This window comes from Micropterus dolomieu, linkage group LG04, assembly GCF_021292245.1.
Source record: "Micropterus dolomieu isolate WLL.071019.BEF.003 ecotype Adirondacks linkage group LG04, ASM2129224v1, whole genome shotgun sequence".
Taxonomy (NCBI): domain Eukaryota; kingdom Metazoa; phylum Chordata; class Actinopteri; order Centrarchiformes; family Centrarchidae; genus Micropterus; species Micropterus dolomieu.
Genome location: NC_060153.1, coordinates 32294958 through 32313081, shown reverse-complemented (window position 1 = coordinate 32313081; position 18124 = coordinate 32294958). Strand labels below are relative to the sequence as shown.

General features: G+C 39.5%; 1 protein-coding gene and 1 long non-coding RNA gene across 3 annotated transcripts in view; one reads left to right on the top strand and one right to left on the bottom strand.

Moving 5' to 3' along the window:
- glra3 (glycine receptor, alpha 3) overlaps positions 1 to 18124 on the bottom strand; it is a 74893-nt gene that overhangs the window by 22887 nt on the left and 33882 nt on the right. For both annotated transcript variants that reach the window (XM_046048365.1, XM_046048364.1), the window contains exons 4-7: positions 12511 to 12734; positions 11371 to 11453; positions 1187 to 1324; positions 556 to 770 (exon numbers count right to left, since the gene is read on the bottom strand). In XM_046048365.1, the coding sequence (XP_045904321.1) occupies positions 556 to 770; positions 1187 to 1324; positions 11371 to 11453; positions 12511 to 12734 (660 nt within the window). The remainder of the gene's footprint in view (positions 1 to 555; positions 771 to 1186; positions 1325 to 11370; positions 11454 to 12510; positions 12735 to 18124) is intronic.
- Positions 9652 to 18124, top strand: part of LOC123970352 — a 14188-nt gene continuing 5715 nt past the window's right edge. The window contains exon 1 of the long non-coding RNA XR_006824943.1: positions 9652 to 9710. This is a non-coding gene — a long non-coding RNA (uncharacterized LOC123970352). The remainder of the gene's footprint in view (positions 9711 to 18124) is intronic.

The following is an 18124-nucleotide window of genomic DNA, read 5'->3' as shown; positions in this document are numbered from 1 at the left end:
ACACACACACACGCAGTCTTTGTCCACCTCCTTTCCCAGTCACTAACCTATGTAGTGTGTATATATTATGTCCTCCTAAATATGCAACTATATTTTTATCCAGTATATATGCTGCACCTGGCCTCAGAGTTTAAGCCTTTGAACCGGAAGAACACAATCTGTCTGTGCATCCATGGTTAGTCCACAGCAAATGGGCTCAATTCAATTAAATGCATTGCGCCTTTATTGGCATGGGAAACCTGAATGTAGAAATACATAACGGACAAATCTTTAAATGCGTACATTGATATTCATTTTGCTCCAAGAGTGGGAAATACTGTTGTAACTCAGGCAGCCCTCTTTTTTGCTTTTGCTCCACACATCTGCAAATGTGTGCGGCGATTTGTCTGTGCGCCTCAGTAGTAATACAGCCTACACACTGTACCACCAGTGTTAGCACCCAGTGATTCAGTAATTCACCTAACCTGCATGTGTTGGGATTGTGGGAGGAAAGTGGGGCACCTAAAGGAAGCCAACACCAATACAGATGAATCATAAATATAAATAAACACTGACCTTAGGCAGTGAAGTCCTGGAGCCTGAGCTCTGTGTTGTCATCGTTAGGACAGTGGTGATGCCCAGTGCCACTCTGGCCGGTGCAGCATCCATGTTGATCCAGAAGGAGACCCAGGACAGAATGACAATGAGCAGAGAGGGGATATACATCTGGATCAAGTAGTAGCCCATCTGACGCTCCAGGTGGAATCGCACCTCAATACAAGTAAATTTACCTACAACAAAGCAGAAACACGCTAAAAAAATCTTCACTTAGTTATGATTACATGTTACATTTCTCAAACAGAATAATCAGCAACCAGTGTTATGATCAAGGTGTTCTGTTCTCCGCTGCCTGAATTTGGAATATCTGGATCTACTAACTTCTCTGAGCCCCCACCCGCATTCAGTGTCCCAGGTCAAAGACACCACCTCCATGTTGGTCTACTGTCTATGGTCACATCCCATTTAATGAAAAGACCATACTAGTCTGGATGTCAGTATGTTTATTACTCCCTCTTACAGCTTCCCTCTGTGTGCATGTTGCTTTGTGCTGTGATGCTTGCTTGTGTGTGTGTGTGTGTGTGTGTGTGTGTGTGTGTGTGTGTGTGTGTGTGTGTGTGTGTGTGTGTGTGTGTGTGTGTGTGTTAACCTGTGTTGTAGTGCTTGGTGCAGTATCTGAGGTCTGATTCATCTTTGAGGATGAACTGGGGGAGAGTAAGGCCTTCGGCCACTTGGACTGGCCCATTCTCCTGCCACTCAAAGATCAGGTCGTTCATGGTGTAACCAACTGAAAAACACAAACCACTAGGCAATTCAATAATCAGTCAGTAATAAAACATTATGCAACATAAAGCTCATGGCTGTGTCAAATTTTTTTTGGGTTTCAGCTTCAGGACATCTACATGCCAAATGGGAGTTATAGTCATTCCGGCTTCAGGAAGTAAGACCTGTGTGACACTTGAAATACTGGAATGTATAGTTAGAGGGCGTTCTCTACACACAGGATACAGGAAGTGCCATTTAACTCCTTCATTCAGGTCCCAAAACACAACAAAATTCAGAGAGCTGGAGCGAGGGCCTGTTCATCACTGCTTGAAGCTTTACTTTCACTTTATTTTGAAGCAAGTAGTCTCACAGAGGGAATGTTGGCTCATTTAAAGTACTGTTTAGCCAAATATCTCAGTGTAGCAACTTCTTGCCCCCAACCTCCCTGTGTCTGCAAAGACTGGATATTCAGACACTGTTTTTATTAATACAAGCATCAAACACTTTTTCAGTGTAGTGAACACAAAGATGTCTCCCACATTTCACTGGCACTCTGCAACATTTATGACTCTGTGAAATTCCAGGGGGGGGATTAAACAAGCCTCACTGAGACCTGCCAGACTCCCTTTTCTTTTTATTAGATAGTAAAGATGTCACTGTGAAGACCTGTCAGGCAAGGAAAGAACTCCTCACCCCTGAGAAGATGGTCCTGTGGTGCAGAACAAAGTCACAACAAGATGTGAAAACCATGCCGCTCCTTATTTGCTTCAGCAAAGAGGAGACTAAACACACACTTTCCTCTCAGCTCACATGTGGCCTGAGAAAAGGTTTGCCAAACAACAATTATAAAAAGATGGAAATACACTATACAATTTCTTCTGAGCCAGGTTTGATTTTAAAGGTCCAGCGTGTAATATTCAGGAGGATCTAGTGACAGAAATGCAACATAAGATCCATCACTATGTTTCCAGTGGTGCATAAAGACCTGACGTGATGAACCGTTGTGTTTTTATTACCTTAGAATGAGACATTTCTATCTACAGACACCGCGGGTCTTTTTACATGGATGTCGCCATGTTGCGCCGCTGTGTTTCTACAGTAGCCCAAATGGACAAAATTCCATAAAGAGCGCTTTTCGTTACAACGTTGAATATGTACAAAGAAGAAGAAGTAACGTTAGTAGTAGTAGAGATCGACTGGTTTATTAAAAGTAAGAAGAGAATAACGAATGCACCATGAGTTGCCGGTTGTGATTTGTAACACTCACCACTAGATGCCACTTAAACTTTAAACTGCAGCCTTAGAAATAATCTGCTTTCTAACTGATAAGAAATCTAGATAAGCTTTCTCAGGTTGTTTTGATTTTTATTTTGTTACTACACTGTCATCTGCTGACTAATGGACAGAAATCTCCACCATTTTGAATCTGTATAATATTGTTAACTATTACACTGTAACATGTAGAGCAAAACTGTGCTGTTTAACAAGTATTAGTAGTGTTAAAACATATATGTTTGACAGTCAAAAGTAGTTAAAAGTCTCAAGTAAACGGATCTGCTGAAATAAACTGTGGTTCTCTTTTAATGGTTGTCATTTTCATGTTTTGAATTAGGATTAATTGACCATAGTGAACTCGAGTATGTGAGTTTTATGCATACAACTTTAATTAAAATCACTAGTCAGGACACCGGAGAAGACTACGTTGGCTCCACACCACGTGAGCCCTTTTTAGACAAAGGGATATAGTTTTCATTGTGAAACCCTTCCTCCGCACCCCAAAACTCCTCCTAAGCCAGGCTGGCCCTCACCTATTATTTAAATAATATGTATATACTAATAAAATGAATGCCTCATAACTAAACTGAAGGGAGTTTCATTACTTTGTTTTAGTAATAGCCGCAATTTCTTAGTTTTAGTTTTATTTATTTGACGTGACTTGTGACCAGGAGAACAGCTCGTTCTTCCAGCCTAACCTGAGGCCCAAGCGTGACTGCACCTCCCCGCTGCATGGCGGCCTCAAAACAGCAGGCAACGCCGGAGAGCCAGCTGGAGCATCTCATCAGCTCTGCCAGCGCTTCAAACAGTAGGCGGAGAAACGCTTTTTCCCCTGTGATAAACAGTTGATGTTGAATAACATATTTTAATTCCCTTTAGAGAAGTTAAATGCCCTGGCATTACATAAAGCGTTTCACTGTTTTCACCACATTCCTCACTTCACTACTGTTAATAAGATCAGGTTTATTTCATCATTATATCTGCTGTTCATCTGTAAGGTGTGTTTCTTTTCTTTATAAATCCCCATTTATTCATTAATTAAAATATTTAGCTATACACATATACGCTCATTAACCAGTAAGAAGTTGTCCATCTGTTTTCTTTAAAGCAGAAGACAATTTCAATTCTTTCTAAAGAGACTGTTAACATTAATAATCAAGTTACTGAATCTGGTTTGTTTTCCCTGTTTTCTATAAACTAGGTGGAGCTCCTTTATTAGGTACACCTTGCTAGTACCGGGTTGGACCTTCAGAACTGCCTTAATTCTTCGTGGCGTACTTTCAACAAGCTGTTGTTAACATTCCTCACAGACGCAGTTGCTGCAGATTTGTCGGCTGCACATCCACAATGCAAATCTCCCGTCCCACCGGATCCCAGAGGAGCTCTATGGGATTGAGATCTGGTGACTGTGGAGGCAGTTGGAGTACAGCAGTGGTTCTAAACCCTTTTTGGGCCAGCACCCCCCCTCCCATCCATTATCCAGGTCCCTTAACGCCTCCATCAGAAAAATGTTGGCTATCTGCCCTTAAAATTGCTGATTATTATTATTATTATTATTTGTTGTTGTTACTATTGTTATTAAAAACATATTTATTACTTAAGTCATGTGAATACTACTTATTTATATTTAATTAATAAGCAAATGTTCCCAGAACTTTGTGTGAAGCCAGAGACTGTTTTATTGGATGGGGCACTTAATAAGTGGGGGGTCAGGGGGTCCACCCCCAGAAGATTTTGAGCATTAAAAGACTTCATTTCCTGCATTCTGGTAAAAATTTCTGCTCCAATTTCTGCTTTTTCTGCATGGTGGAAATGTTTTTATATAAAGGGAAACACAAAATTGAGGTGACAGGTGACAATTCAAAATATAATATAATAGAATATAATGCAGTAAAGATCTCAGGCATTCTTTACTGCTTTTAAATATGTTTCTCCTGTAGATGAACTTATTTAATATCATCCCTGCTGACTTAACACACATGATTTAGTCTTCCCTCCTCCTTTTGTGTATTTTTGTTTAGGGATTTAACCTCTATAAATGTGTTTGAGGCACATTTTCACCTCAGTGATAAATGAATTCATTTTAATTCAGTTATTGATTTTAATAGCTCATCTGTTTTAACAGGTTTTCAGCACACATTCAAAACTTTCTGCACATTCAGAATCTCTCCCACAGTTCTGTGTTCTCTGATATGTCGAAAGAAAAAGTCTGACGAGGAGGTGCTCTTACAGGGGGAAAAAACGAAACTAACCGACAACACCTGTGATCAGGCAGAAATGTCACCACAAATCCACAATTAAGCTCCGAAATAGGGCAGCTCACGGTCCCTAACAGAGCAAGTTTGCGCTTCAGTTTTTAACGTTAAACGCCATGTGGGTGAAATTTTACAGATGATATTCTGACTTCCCATTCCTGTGAAGGCAGCATGTAAAAATACACGGTCTTGCCAAGTTGCAGTTGCACTGCACAGTTTTTTTTTCCCCGTCCTGCCAAACAGCTGAGCAGCGCAGCTCTTGTCTGTCGTGTCTTGGTTGCTTTCCATACTGTGACAGAAGAATGTGGAGTGAAATACAAGTATTTATTACGTTTGATAAACGCAGACTTGGAACAGTGACTGCGTTGCGTGTGGAAATGTGTTCATATGCACGTGCACAAAATTAAACTCCTCTTACATCATTTTAAAACAAGACAGTGAAGTTTAGTAACAACTCTGGACTAATGCAAGATGGGAAGCAGTGGATTCAGATTAACTATTAAAATGTTGATTAGTGGGACAGACAGGACGATATGGATCACATCTCAGTAAATAATAAGCATCTCATATTCAGCCAAGTCATTTATATTTGAAAATGTATTGAAGGAAACCTGGAGGAGCCAGTTTGAATGGGCCTGATGCAGCTGATGACATTGAATCATCAGCCAGTTCTGGAACAGACTCCAGCCTCAGCCAGTAAAAGCACAGACCCAGTCCAGACATCTTTAGCAGGTCCCACAGAGGCAGGTGAAACCCCTCCAGCCTCAGCCAGAGATCTACAGCCAGCATCAGGTACAAGCAGCTCAGACCCTTATGGAACAGTTGCTGCTCCACCAAATGACCCAGCTGATTGGCCCCCAGTCTGATCAGACTTCATGCGCAGAAGTCTGTTCAGACCAGCACTGGATTCTACTAGAAGAGGTTTCTATTCAGGCTTCTTACAGAGGGAGGACTGTAGTGAGAGCTTTGTGGTGTCAGGTATCAGGTGTGACCGTGCAGCAGCTCTGCTTTTGTCGCAGCCGGTCTGTGACCGAGTGGTGACGTAGCTGGTCGAGTTTTGCATCTGAAAACTGAGGAGAACTTTGCTCTGTGTGGGACTGTGAGCTGCACTTTATGAGTGCTGAAGTTAACATGTGGGTTAGTTTTGGTTTCTGCCTCCTTGTCTCATCTTAACATCCCCAAAGTCCCAAATGGGGTTCTGGTCAGACGGTCTGAAGGGGAAACTACCACACCAGCAGAGCAATAACGCAGACTTATCCCCCCACAGTAAAGGAAATATCCACTTATAATGCTGTATTCAAACCTGTCTTCAGTGAATTTAGAAAGATGGATTGTGTTTTGTTAGATCAATAGATTTTGATGTGTTGTACTTTTACTTTTGATTACTTAAGTATTTTTAAAACCAGGTACTTTTTTACTTTTATTTGAGTAGGTTTATACTGGATGACTTGAGTAACATTTTTCATGTGGTATCTGTACTTTTACTTAAGTATGAAAATTGAGTACTTCTTCCACCAATGGATTTGAGCTTTACATGCATTATCCTGCTCAAATAGCAGGGCTCCAGACTAACTTTTTAAAATAGGAGCACTGTACACTGAAAAAACAAACTTTGTGGTATAAATATATTACCTGTCATAATTTCTACATTGTTAAATTAAGTTTCAGTGAGATCGACAATTTCTTAAGTAAACATTTACACATTTTATCCATTAATACACTTATTGTGTAGAAGGAGTAGGTTTTACTATAGATATACACATACTATTTAAAAGCTTAATAGTTGCTGAATAAATACCTAAAAATACTAATCAAACACTGTTAAAAAAAACAATTGTGAAAAAAATACAGCTGAGGCGCCAGAAAAATACTGTTAAATAACAACCTTGTAAAAGTAGTACGGTAATTTTCGATGATGACAATACAGTTTGTTACTTTCTTTTTACAAAGAATTTTGTGTAATTTTGGGGCTTTTAATGTTAATTGAAGAACATATACATCTATAAAAACAATTAAATTACCTATAAATATAGTTGAACACTGCTATAATACAAATAATCAGACTTAAATTTGCGTTTGAGAGTTTGATCTTGTAAATGAAATCAATGTTAAACGGCAAAATCCTGTTCTAATCAACTTTTAGATTATGTTCATTGGAATTTTTGACCATTCTTGTAGAAGCACATCTGTGAGGTCAGGCACAGATGATGTGCAAGAATGTCTCGCAGTCTCCGAGCTAATTCATCCCAAAAGTGTTCAACCAAACTCGTTCATCTGTGTCTTTAAGGACCTTGCTTTGCGCACCGGTGCACAGTCATGTTACAACAGGAAGGGGCCGTCCCCAAAAGCATGAAATTGTCCAAAATGTCTTGGTATGTTGAAGCATTAAACAGTTCATTTCACTGGAACTCAGGGGCCAACCCCTGAAAAACAACCCCATGCCATAACCCCCCCTCCATCAAACTCTACACTTGGCACAATGCGGTGAGGCAAGCAGCGTTCTACTGGCAACCGCCAAACCCAGACTCGTCCTGCAGATTGCCAGACAGAGAAGCGTGATTTGTGAACACGTCTCGCACTGCGCACTGTGCGCAGAAACCGCACAGTTTCTGTTGTTCCACTTTGTTATAACACCACTAACAGTTGACCGTAGAATATTTAATAGTGAGGAAATCTTGCAGATGTATTTTTTGCACAGGTGGCAACCTATCAAAGTACTATGCTTCAATTCACAGAGCTCCTGAGAGCGACCCATTCTCTACAAATGTTTGTAGAAGCAGTCAGCATGCCTAGGTGCTCAGTTTTATCCACCTGTGGTCAGGGAAGTAACTGGAACACCTGAATTCAGTGATTCTTTTGGCAATACAGTGTATATCATTATATCACACAGCCCTATTTATTAATGGCAGTTATATTGTAAATCTAACACTGATGTAAGGGACGGCAAGCAAGTAAAGATCATCTGCCTTTTGCTTATTGCTCACACTTCATGTAGGAGATGGTGGTGGAGGGGGAGTGGTTATCTGCTCTGTCATTTATGCAGCCAGGTAGCCACCTGACTTGAATTTGTCCCTAATTCTGTGTAGAGGGCTACGGACTAACACATCTCCATAATTTGGTCACCATACCATTATTAAAGGAAACTTACTTAATGTCTTGCCAACCTTGGATAGAAATGCTGTTTGTTATGTTTGCCGTGTTTTATGTTTTCCAATTGAGCTACCTTGAGAAGCAAAATGGTTTCTTAAGGCCATCCTGAGGTGTTGATATGCAAAGTCAGACGAATCTGAAAATGTTCTTTTGGCTTGCACACCAAAAACTTACAAACAACTGGATTCATTAGGACTGCCAAGAAAAACTTGCATATATTCTACAGTGATTGAGCTATTAAAACCATTTTAAGAAGATGAGTAAATTCCCTGCTTGAGTTGTGTTTGTATCACATTCCCACTCGTCTTTCTACTTACACATATTTGCATCTATTTTGTATACCAACTTAATTTAGAAATTGTGGACCTAACTCAGGTGCACACAGTTGTGCACTGCCTTCCAAGGCCAGGTGGACCCAATTCAGCAATCAGCTGTAGCACTTCCAGAGGACAGAAAAGGAACATGTATGCACAGCACAGGGAAACACATGCAGCCGTAAGAACATTGACCAGATACAAAAACTGGCTTTAGAAAGTCAGAAAATGTCGTATTGAATCCAGAAAATGATGAAGTCTTTGGATTGTGCATGAAGTTCACTCTATGTAAAACCACCATTTTGGATGTAACGTTATCCCCTCTCCTTTGCCTTTCATATCTCTCTCCTATCAAAGCATATTAAGAAATACTTTCCAATTACTTTACATTCATTAATCTTGGAGCTGTGTAAATAAAAACTAAACTACTTTAGTTTCAGGAGAACAATTCTTTACACTGAAATGTTTGACTTGTGTGGCCCATGTGTTGTGACCATGGACCTGAATAAATGGTCAGATAGTATCAGATGTGGGTATTTGTATTGTGGTGGTACTTTAAAAGGTCTGAGTTTCCTCAAATTAAGTTAATTTAAGGAAATGTTGAAGGAAACTGTCACAAAAACTCAAAAGGTGTTTCCGGTCTAAGATAAATGGATATATACATACATATTACTCTAATGTAAAATGTGAACATGTGGTAATTTTTAATTAAGAAAAAAACAGATTTAAATATGTTGGTTTGAACTTCTAAGTATTATGATAAAAGTAAACCTGTGAAATTACAGTAATTATGGCTGTTTTCAAAGATCAAAACTGTTTTGACAGTTTCACAATGCTTGTAGACATTATACACTGATTAAAATAACATTTATTCTATGTTATTCTATGTCCATAATTAAAGGAGATATGTGTCAATTAACAAGCAAATCTATGTCAAATTACAGAACACATGTTTTTGGTTACGGTTAACTGTTACTAATTGCACCAAGTTTAAGAAATGTTTTTACAGTATAAAACTGAAGTTTAACAGTGTTTTTTTTTTTTTTTTTTAAATAAGACATAATATTTGTGAAAATGCGATAAATTCCAGAATGTATTGGAACATTTTCTTTAAAATAACAGAAATGTTATGGTTATTCACAGCTACAGCTTTTTCATGTTATTTTACATTAGACATGTAAATTCAGTATATTTTTGCCATTTTTTGATATTTTCCTGTGTTTCCAAAATACAGGAAAATATCTGTGAAATAAAAAGGAATAAAACTGTAAAATTACAGATTTATTTTTTTTACAGTTAAGTGTGTGTTTACGTTTGAATCTAAGCATCTGCTTTTGGACAAGACAAAATACTATTTTAGTGGTAATGGACCAAAGCAGAGACACAGGTGATGCATGGCGGGGGTTTTTCGGGGGTAAGTAATTGCCTTTCTGTTTTACTTTTGTGATATCATTGCTAGTGTTGTAGCACTCGAAACCGGTCTTGGTCTTAAGACCACTTTTTGGTGGTCTTGGTCTCGTCTGGGACTCGACCGCATTTGTACTCAGTCTCGGACATTGAGGACTCTGGATTTTATTTCAAGACCGTAACTTTGGGAATATCCATAAATTGCTTTTGCATTGTCTGATTTTTTTTTTTTTTTAACATCCTAACTTTGAGTGGAAGTAAAACTTATTGCTTCAAATGCAACCAATAACCCTAATTAACGTCTGTCACCCCTCCCTGCGATGCTTACGTTGATTTCAGCTCTTAGTGTGTGTATGTGAGTGTTTTAATGGGAATGTGGATCTTTCAGATCAATTTGTGAAGTACCTGTGATCACGTTCCACATTTTATTGCGTGCCATGCAATGCAGGGAACTGGTCTTGGTCTTGACTCTGTCTCGCCATCCCTCGGTCTTGGTCTCGACTGCTCTCAGCCCCTAAAAGTCTTGGTCTTGTCTCGGTCTCGATAAACTCTGCTGGTCTCGGTTTGGGCGGTCTTGACTACAACGCTAATCATTGCCACTATCTCAAGAGGTGCCTTAGAACACCCAGGACTACAAAAAAGATGTGTAACTATGCTCAAAAGCTGATTTGTTTATTTAATTTCTATAATATAAAGATATAGAGTTGGCAAAGAGCGGGTAAGTTGAAAGAAGAGCAGAAGGGGAGATGTGTTTAACGTAAGCTGTGATTCTGCGTTAATGTTATTGATTGACCTGATGTCTGTCACCTCTGCTTCATTACCCTGCCTGCCTGGTGTGTGTTGTCCAGTTTTCAAGCCCTCAGTTCTGTTCAGTCTTTGTCTTGTCTTCGTCGTATGCAGAGTGTCGTGCCTGTTTCTGTGTTCTTGGATTATTTTGTTTGGACCATCTGCCCTGTTTAGATTTTGTTATTTTGACTTTGCCATGAACCTGTGTAAGCCTGTTAATAATTCCTTTTGTTTAATAAATTTCAAGAACTAGAAGCTGCTCATCTGTGTCTGCATCTAGGTCTAACCTCCTAGTCCTCCTGCCTCTGCACTCAGCCACTGTGATACTTACATAATAAACTGAATAGATTACTTACATAATAAAACATAACAGAATGATATTTTATCATTTTTATTACCTTAGAATGAGCCATTTCTGTCCACATACACCACGGGTCCCCTTACCTGGAAGTCGCCGTGTTTCTATTGTCGCCCAAACAGACCAAATGCTTTACAGAGTCAAAGTTTGAACCCTCACCACTAAATACCACTAAAACCTACAAAGTGAACCTTTTAAAAGTTCTGTCATGTACCCGTTCGTCAGTAGTCTTTGTGAGGACTAAACTGAGTTTTAGAAGAAGGTAATGAGGACAATTTTTAAGCAAGAACATTTTTGTTGGTCCTCATATTGTGGTGGAAATTTAAAGGATTGTTCGATGGTTAAGACTTGGTTTAAAGGTTAAAATTAGAATTTAGTTTAGTTTCAAGTAAGGATTAAGGTTGGGGTTAGGCATTTAGTTGTGATGGTAAAGTTTAGAGTAAAGCCTAGGGAATGCATTATGTCAATAAGGGTCCTCACAAGTAGAGAATTACAAACGTGTGTGAGTGTTCACTGTACTTACAGCTCTCCAGCTGCATGATACAGGTCTGAACGTCCATAGGGAAGTTTTTTAGATCCATGGGACATGAGAGAGTTAATGTTAATCTGAAAGCGAAGAGAGAGGAGACAACAAGTAAAGAGTTAATCAAAGACAGGGTTTGAAGTTTTGCATAAATGTCGTACACATGTACAGTTTCAAAATGCTTTCATCTCTGCTTATTTTATATTAATGTGGCACTAACTTGGATATGTATGAAGCACAGCAGCCATTTTGCTCACTATATTTTTTAATTGTCTAAATACATAATCTTTTATTTTTCATTAAATTCAAGTCTAGAGCAGGATTATTAGTTAACTCCACATGATCTATCATCTTATTCTGTTTGCATTATGTTGGGAATAAGCATGCTGTTGGTTAATGTACTGTAAAATAAAAAAAATATATTGGTAGATATTTTATAATTACAAAACAATGTTGTGTTGGAACAAAGTACATTTCTCATTCAGTGAGGTCCCCCATGCAAAGATAAATCCCAATGGTGCACTATCATACAGAGCTATAGTATTTATGATTCACACTACAGATAATGTATTCCTCCAACTGACATCTTGTTTCCCTCTGTACCTGATAGGCGTGGGGGGAAAAAAACGATACAGCATAGTATCGTGATATTTGCCATGGCAATACGGTATCGATACACGGACGCCAAGTATCGATATTTTAGTATATAAATTGCAGAAGGGAGTTTGAACTTTTTGGTACTAGAATAATAAAATCTATTGTTAAAAGTGACGTGAACAAACAGATGTTGACAACGTTTGACTTTAGGGACCTAATTGGAAGTTTGAAAAAGGTAATAAATTACAATATATCCCAATATATTTAAAATCGCAACATAAATATCGTGATAATATCGTATCGTGGGGCCTCTGGTGATTCCCACCCCTAGTACCTGAGTTACACTTTACGCCTCTAGCCATAAAAGTGCAACATGAATCATGAACAGGGCGCCATAGCTTCTCAGTTTGGTCAAATTCAAGAGAATAAAAGTTTGTTCTAAACAGAACCTACTTAACCCTAACCCTACTTGTGAAATGATAATATCTTTGGTACACAGTATTAGTCTTTGGCAGCTTGAACTCTAAACACCAGGGCACTTACCGTATAGAGTACAAAACATTCCCATTCTTAAATATCCTTAGCAGTTTGTTGTCTGTAGTGACTTCGTGAAAGTGGGCCCCCTTTTCATTGGCAAAGAACAGATCTGGTTTCCATATGGAGTCTAACATAGATGGGTCCAAATCCAGAGAGTCATCTGGGTACTCAGCATAGGCAAGCCTGGGATCATTCCACTGCTGACGGAGGAAGATATTCACACGGTAGTCCTACAGACAAACAGAATAATATATACACATGACACACTATTATGGAACCTGAAGTAACTGGTTCCCATAACAAGTTTGCTGTGCCAAGTTCAGTTCAGCCCAAGTGCATGGAAGATTTTATACATGCGGATGACAGCTGTACACATGAGGACTACAGATGGGAATTACAAGGTCTCTCTTTGATAATTCTGTTTTTAATTTAGTTTTACGCCTGTGTTAGATGAATGTAGAATGATCCATTTAAGATACATCCAGAAGGTGAAGCCTCCCTCGATATTCTATGCAATTTCTGAAACAGACTTCCCATAACCAATCATCCAAGCTGCTATATTTTTATCTTAAATCCAACCGGCTCAAGGTGAGCACTAATGAGACGTGCAAATTATTTCTAAAGTCCCATTTTGGCAAAAACCATTACATCATTTCACCACAGAGACTTGCTAACTCCTCTATCTGACTTTGATGACAAATACTATTAAACGAACCATCTGGAGTGATATTTGATCACAGCAGTTAAACCAACAGCAGTGTACTGGCAAACTAGCCGCCCTTCTTGGCTGCTTTAACCTGTTGAAAAGAGGCTTTCTATGTGGGGTTAGTACAGTAACAGGAGATAAACCTGGCTTAGATGTGGGAAGGGGATGGCTACACAGAAATGTAATCCAGGGTTTTGGGGAAGATTTTGACAATTTGTTTCTTTTTTGAATGATTCAAATGGCCCATGAGGGGAAAAAAGCAGCATAAGCATCTGGAGGGAACATAGTTAGTGTCAAACTGGTCCCTATACAGGGAACTGAGCGCCCTGATGCCAGTATCACTCTATGGCCCAGTCATAAAGCCTAAATCCTGAACCCTCATAGATTTAGTAGATGTATCCTGGTAAGTGCTTGAGTGCGAGAGGCTGCAAGTGTAATCGACTGCCCCTGAGTTGTACTGCACGGTCCTAACTCAAACCGGCGAGCTCTGGTACGGGAGGTGGACACACAGACGAGAAGGCTAAGGGTGCTTTCACACCTGCCTTATCTAGTTCGGATGAATCACCTCCTTGAAGAGGTGGCCTCGGTACGCTTTCAAACAAACTCTGGTGCGGTTCGCTTGTGGTGCAAAAGCAAACGAACCAAACGCAGGATTTTATAATAGCAGAGATGTGATCTGAGCATTATTCCAAAGTTAAAACACTAACAAAACCGTCTGCAGCCCGCAAAATGTGTTCAGTGATCTTATTATTGATCTGTATAAGCCGCTATGTTTCTGAAAATCATTTTATAAGGTATAGCCTACTTGTCAGTGCGGGTATTTCCCTGATTAAAAGGTTAAAATCTGTTTTTAAAAAAGTAAGTAGTACTCTGTTTACCCTGTTAGTCCATTAAGTGTGACAGCGATACCACAGTATAGAGAAGAGAATAAGCCCATAATTATTCCTGTACATGTCCTGTTTTTAGGTTATTATTCATAATAGGCTATGCGGTCGATCTGCTGTCTGGCATTACTAATCATGCTTATTATAAATTATTACGATTCAGAACAGAAACAGTAAAGTGCTGCATAAACTTCTGTCAGTCACCGGAGTTTGATTTCCCCACGTGGGTCCTGATGATGCAGGATGACAATCGCCAAAACTGTCCAATCAACAAGTCACCTGTAAGTCTGCGTAACGTCATGGTTACTTCTCTGTTTCGTTTCGTTTGTAAAACTGCAGTGTGAACATGAACTAAAATGCAACAGTGTATAATTTTTTTTCACTTGGTCCGGACCAAATGAACCGAACTACAGGTGTGAAAGCGCCCTAAGACACATGGGTACCAGCGTCGGTTGCCAGTTCCCCTCTCAAGGTGTCGGGGAGTGAGGTTTACTCACTGCACAGCCTCTCTGGCTTCCGTCACACACGGGCCCGAAATGGTACTTATGTTACCTTGATGACACCGAAACGTGTTACATACAATTGCGGCTTAGGGAGTTTTTATTTTTTGACTTTCTTGAATGCATTCCATGCTCTTGACATACAGAGTGGTGGTTTAGAAACTTAGAAATTTAGAAAATGTTTGTTTTTTTCAAATCTGCATCATACACTTAGATGTAAATTTCTTTATCCAGAGGTATTTAAAAAAAAAAAAAGGATTTTGTTGTAGTTGCTCCTTCCATGTTTGTTTACCTTTCGTAACACCTCCTGTTTAACGTCACAATGCTATGAACTGTGGGTAATTCCCTCAGGCAAAGTCTGCAGAGACGTGGACTTACAGAGAGTGTGCATAAAGGGCTCAAAGTCCTCATGGACTTGACGATTTGACAGTAGGACAGCCCTAAACCCTCACAGGGAACGAGCCTCAAAGTCTGTGAATGTGGAGTTTTTTTCAGAATGCACTATAAAAGGCAGCGATAATCTCTGCTCACTATGCTCACTGACTGGAAGTGATATCAAAAACGCTTCCCCTTCACTACTTTTCCAACAGAACCAGAGTCACACCACAGAGAACACAGAAGCAGCTAATGAAATTAAGCAAGGGTAGGTTTGATTTAGATGTGACAGTAATACTAACTGTTGCCAATGCTTTTGGCTGCATGAGTCAAACATGCAAATTTAATTTTACTTATATTGCGAAAAGAGTCACCTTGAGAAGCCAGTCTGTCCTCAACAGAAAAAACAGAGGAATAGCTTGATAATGCAGCAGCTTATTACATGTATGTTGTATGGTTTTAATGAACACACTGTGTAAGGGTTAGGGTTCCATCATATCAATTCAACGCTTTCATGGTGCAGCAGTGCATTAGCTGATTTTACTCAACTCTGGCTGGTTATATCAGATGTAATTGGTGTGGACGGCTGGATGTGCAGGCTTTCTTTTCGTTTGACTGCTGCTTTTAGTGTCTTTATTGTATTTTAGCGACTTGTTGAGGCCGGTTCCTTACTCGTTTTCTGCTTCTTATTGTTGTCCATTTGGAGGAGGTTTGCGACTCACTACTAAAGGAAAAAACATTAACTTTCAATCCAGTTCTTCAAGGTTTATTGAACCAAAGTTAACAAAATTATTCTCCGTGGTGGACTTTCAACAAATCAAAAACTTAAATATTTCTTTTCACAGTAGTCAATGAACTATTTCACTCCTCTCTTATTCAAATACAAAGAAACCTCCTGAGCTGTTGTCATTCTTCTGATTATACATGTGTGGATGACCTAATTAGGATGAGGAGCGACCTGCTACAAATTACCAATATTTTTATATGACAGTTATTTCAAACAATAAAAAAGAAAAGAAAATATATCACATTGCTTGTCCTTACTATGGCTGCAACAGGTAGCATTTTACACAAGGTATTGAATGAATTACTCAATCGGTGAAAGAAAGAGATGAGCTGACGGTGGCTTCTCACAATACTTGGGTTCAGGAAATCACCACCCACTACTGACGTGACGAGTCAAGTCACAAAATAGTCCAGAATTTCCAGTTAAGATTGCTTTATTGCCAAATTGTGGTAGATTGTGTGTGTGTGTGTGTGTGTGTGTGTGTGTGTGTGTGTGGCTTTGAAATGAGGAATGACATATTACAAAGTAAGACAACACATTACAACCCATTAAACCAGTCATAATAAAGAACTAAACGAGAAAAATAAATAAATAACACCACTATACTTAGAACGGTCACAAGGTGGCACCAACAGACCACTGTGCTGCCAGCTAATCACCTTTTACACACTAAATGATCCCACTACAGAAAACAGTTGGCAGCTGGGCAGCTATTAATAATAAAAAAGGATCTATTGAATGTAATAACATTAAGCACAGGCCTAACTGACATGATTAACAGTAGCTAAAATTAGCTAGAGCAAGATTTAGCCAAGAAAAGGGGAAGACTCTACCCAAACTATAATAATGAGACTTAACAGTCAGAAACAAAGGCATTAACACTCTTTTTGTAAGTTAATTGGAAGTCTCAGATCTCTCAATGATCCTGTGAACTGCACTGGGCAGACGGAACATACCACTCTAAGAGGGGGGCGGAAAGTACCACTTGAAGATAGGGGGTGGAAGGTTCCATGTGTTGATGGCCTTTTTAACAATTGGTATCGGTATCACTTGAAGGGTACTGGATTTGGGACGGTTAATGCAAATTTTTAAACAATTACCAGCACTAACAAATACACACAACGAAATGCAGTTTAGAGGAAACCGTTGAACTTAGTAGCTTTACAATAGCATTTACAACAAGCAATAGGACAGCACTGATTCCAGATCAGGAGAACAGTGCTGTTGAATCACTGTGACATCATTGCATCGGCCACTACTGATGTAAAAACAGAGACGGATGGGGGTGGCGATGGAATAGTGGATAAGACACATGCATTAGTCTGTTGGACCTGGGTTTGACTCCCACTGTGACGTGTCCCTGAGAAAAACACCTAATAACCCCTAGTTGCTCCAAACATACACCACTTTAATAAACCTGTTCAATTGCTTGTTAACACAAACAGCTAATCAGCCAATCACATGGCAGCAACTGAGCCGTGGTCAAGACAACTTGCTGAAGTTCAAACCGAACATCAGAAGGGGCGACAAAGAGGATTTAAGTGACTTTGAACGTGATTACGAGTGGTTATTTGAGTTACTGTTGCCTCTCTGTCATGTAGAACCAGTCTGCCCTATTCTCCTCTGACCTCTGACATCAACAAGGCATTTTCGTCCACACAACTGCCGCTCTCTGGATGTTTTCTCTTCTTCGGACCATTCTATGTAAACCCGAGAGATGGTTGTGAGCGAGAATCCCAGTAGACGTCAAACCTTGAAGGAGATGGGCTACAGCAGCAGGAGACCACACGGGGGGGCCACTCCTGTCAGCTAAGAACAGGAAGCTGAGGCTACAGTTCGCGCCAACACAGTCTCACTCCCTACTCGTCAAATGTCTGACGCATGGTCAAGGCCCTTTGTCGTCGCTTTTTAAAGACTTGGGTAGCCCTTTTGCATCAATTATTGACGTTCAGGGATCCACAGTCAAGTTAGCAACGCTTAGCAACAATAAATATGCAATATCCGGTTACACTTTCAAGATAAAACGTAACGTTTCGATACATTGCCATGTTGAAACGCGCATAATTAAAGTCGTGAAACGTTGCAGTTTCGTTAGGTTTAGGCACAGAAAGTACTTGGTTGGGTTTAGGCAACAAAAGTACTTGGTTAAGGTTAGGAAAAGATCATGGTTTGGGTTAAAATAGCTATGTATGTCATTTAAGACTTAAGTTAACTAATGTTAATGTCAATTTACCTCACTTGCCTAAATAAAAACATTTAATGTTTTGTTTCGCAAGGGACACAAACCCTGTTCTCCTGCTTCAAGGTCCGGGTTCTGGCCCTCTATCCACCCCAATCACCTCCTTACTTCGTCTTTTCTCTTAAATAT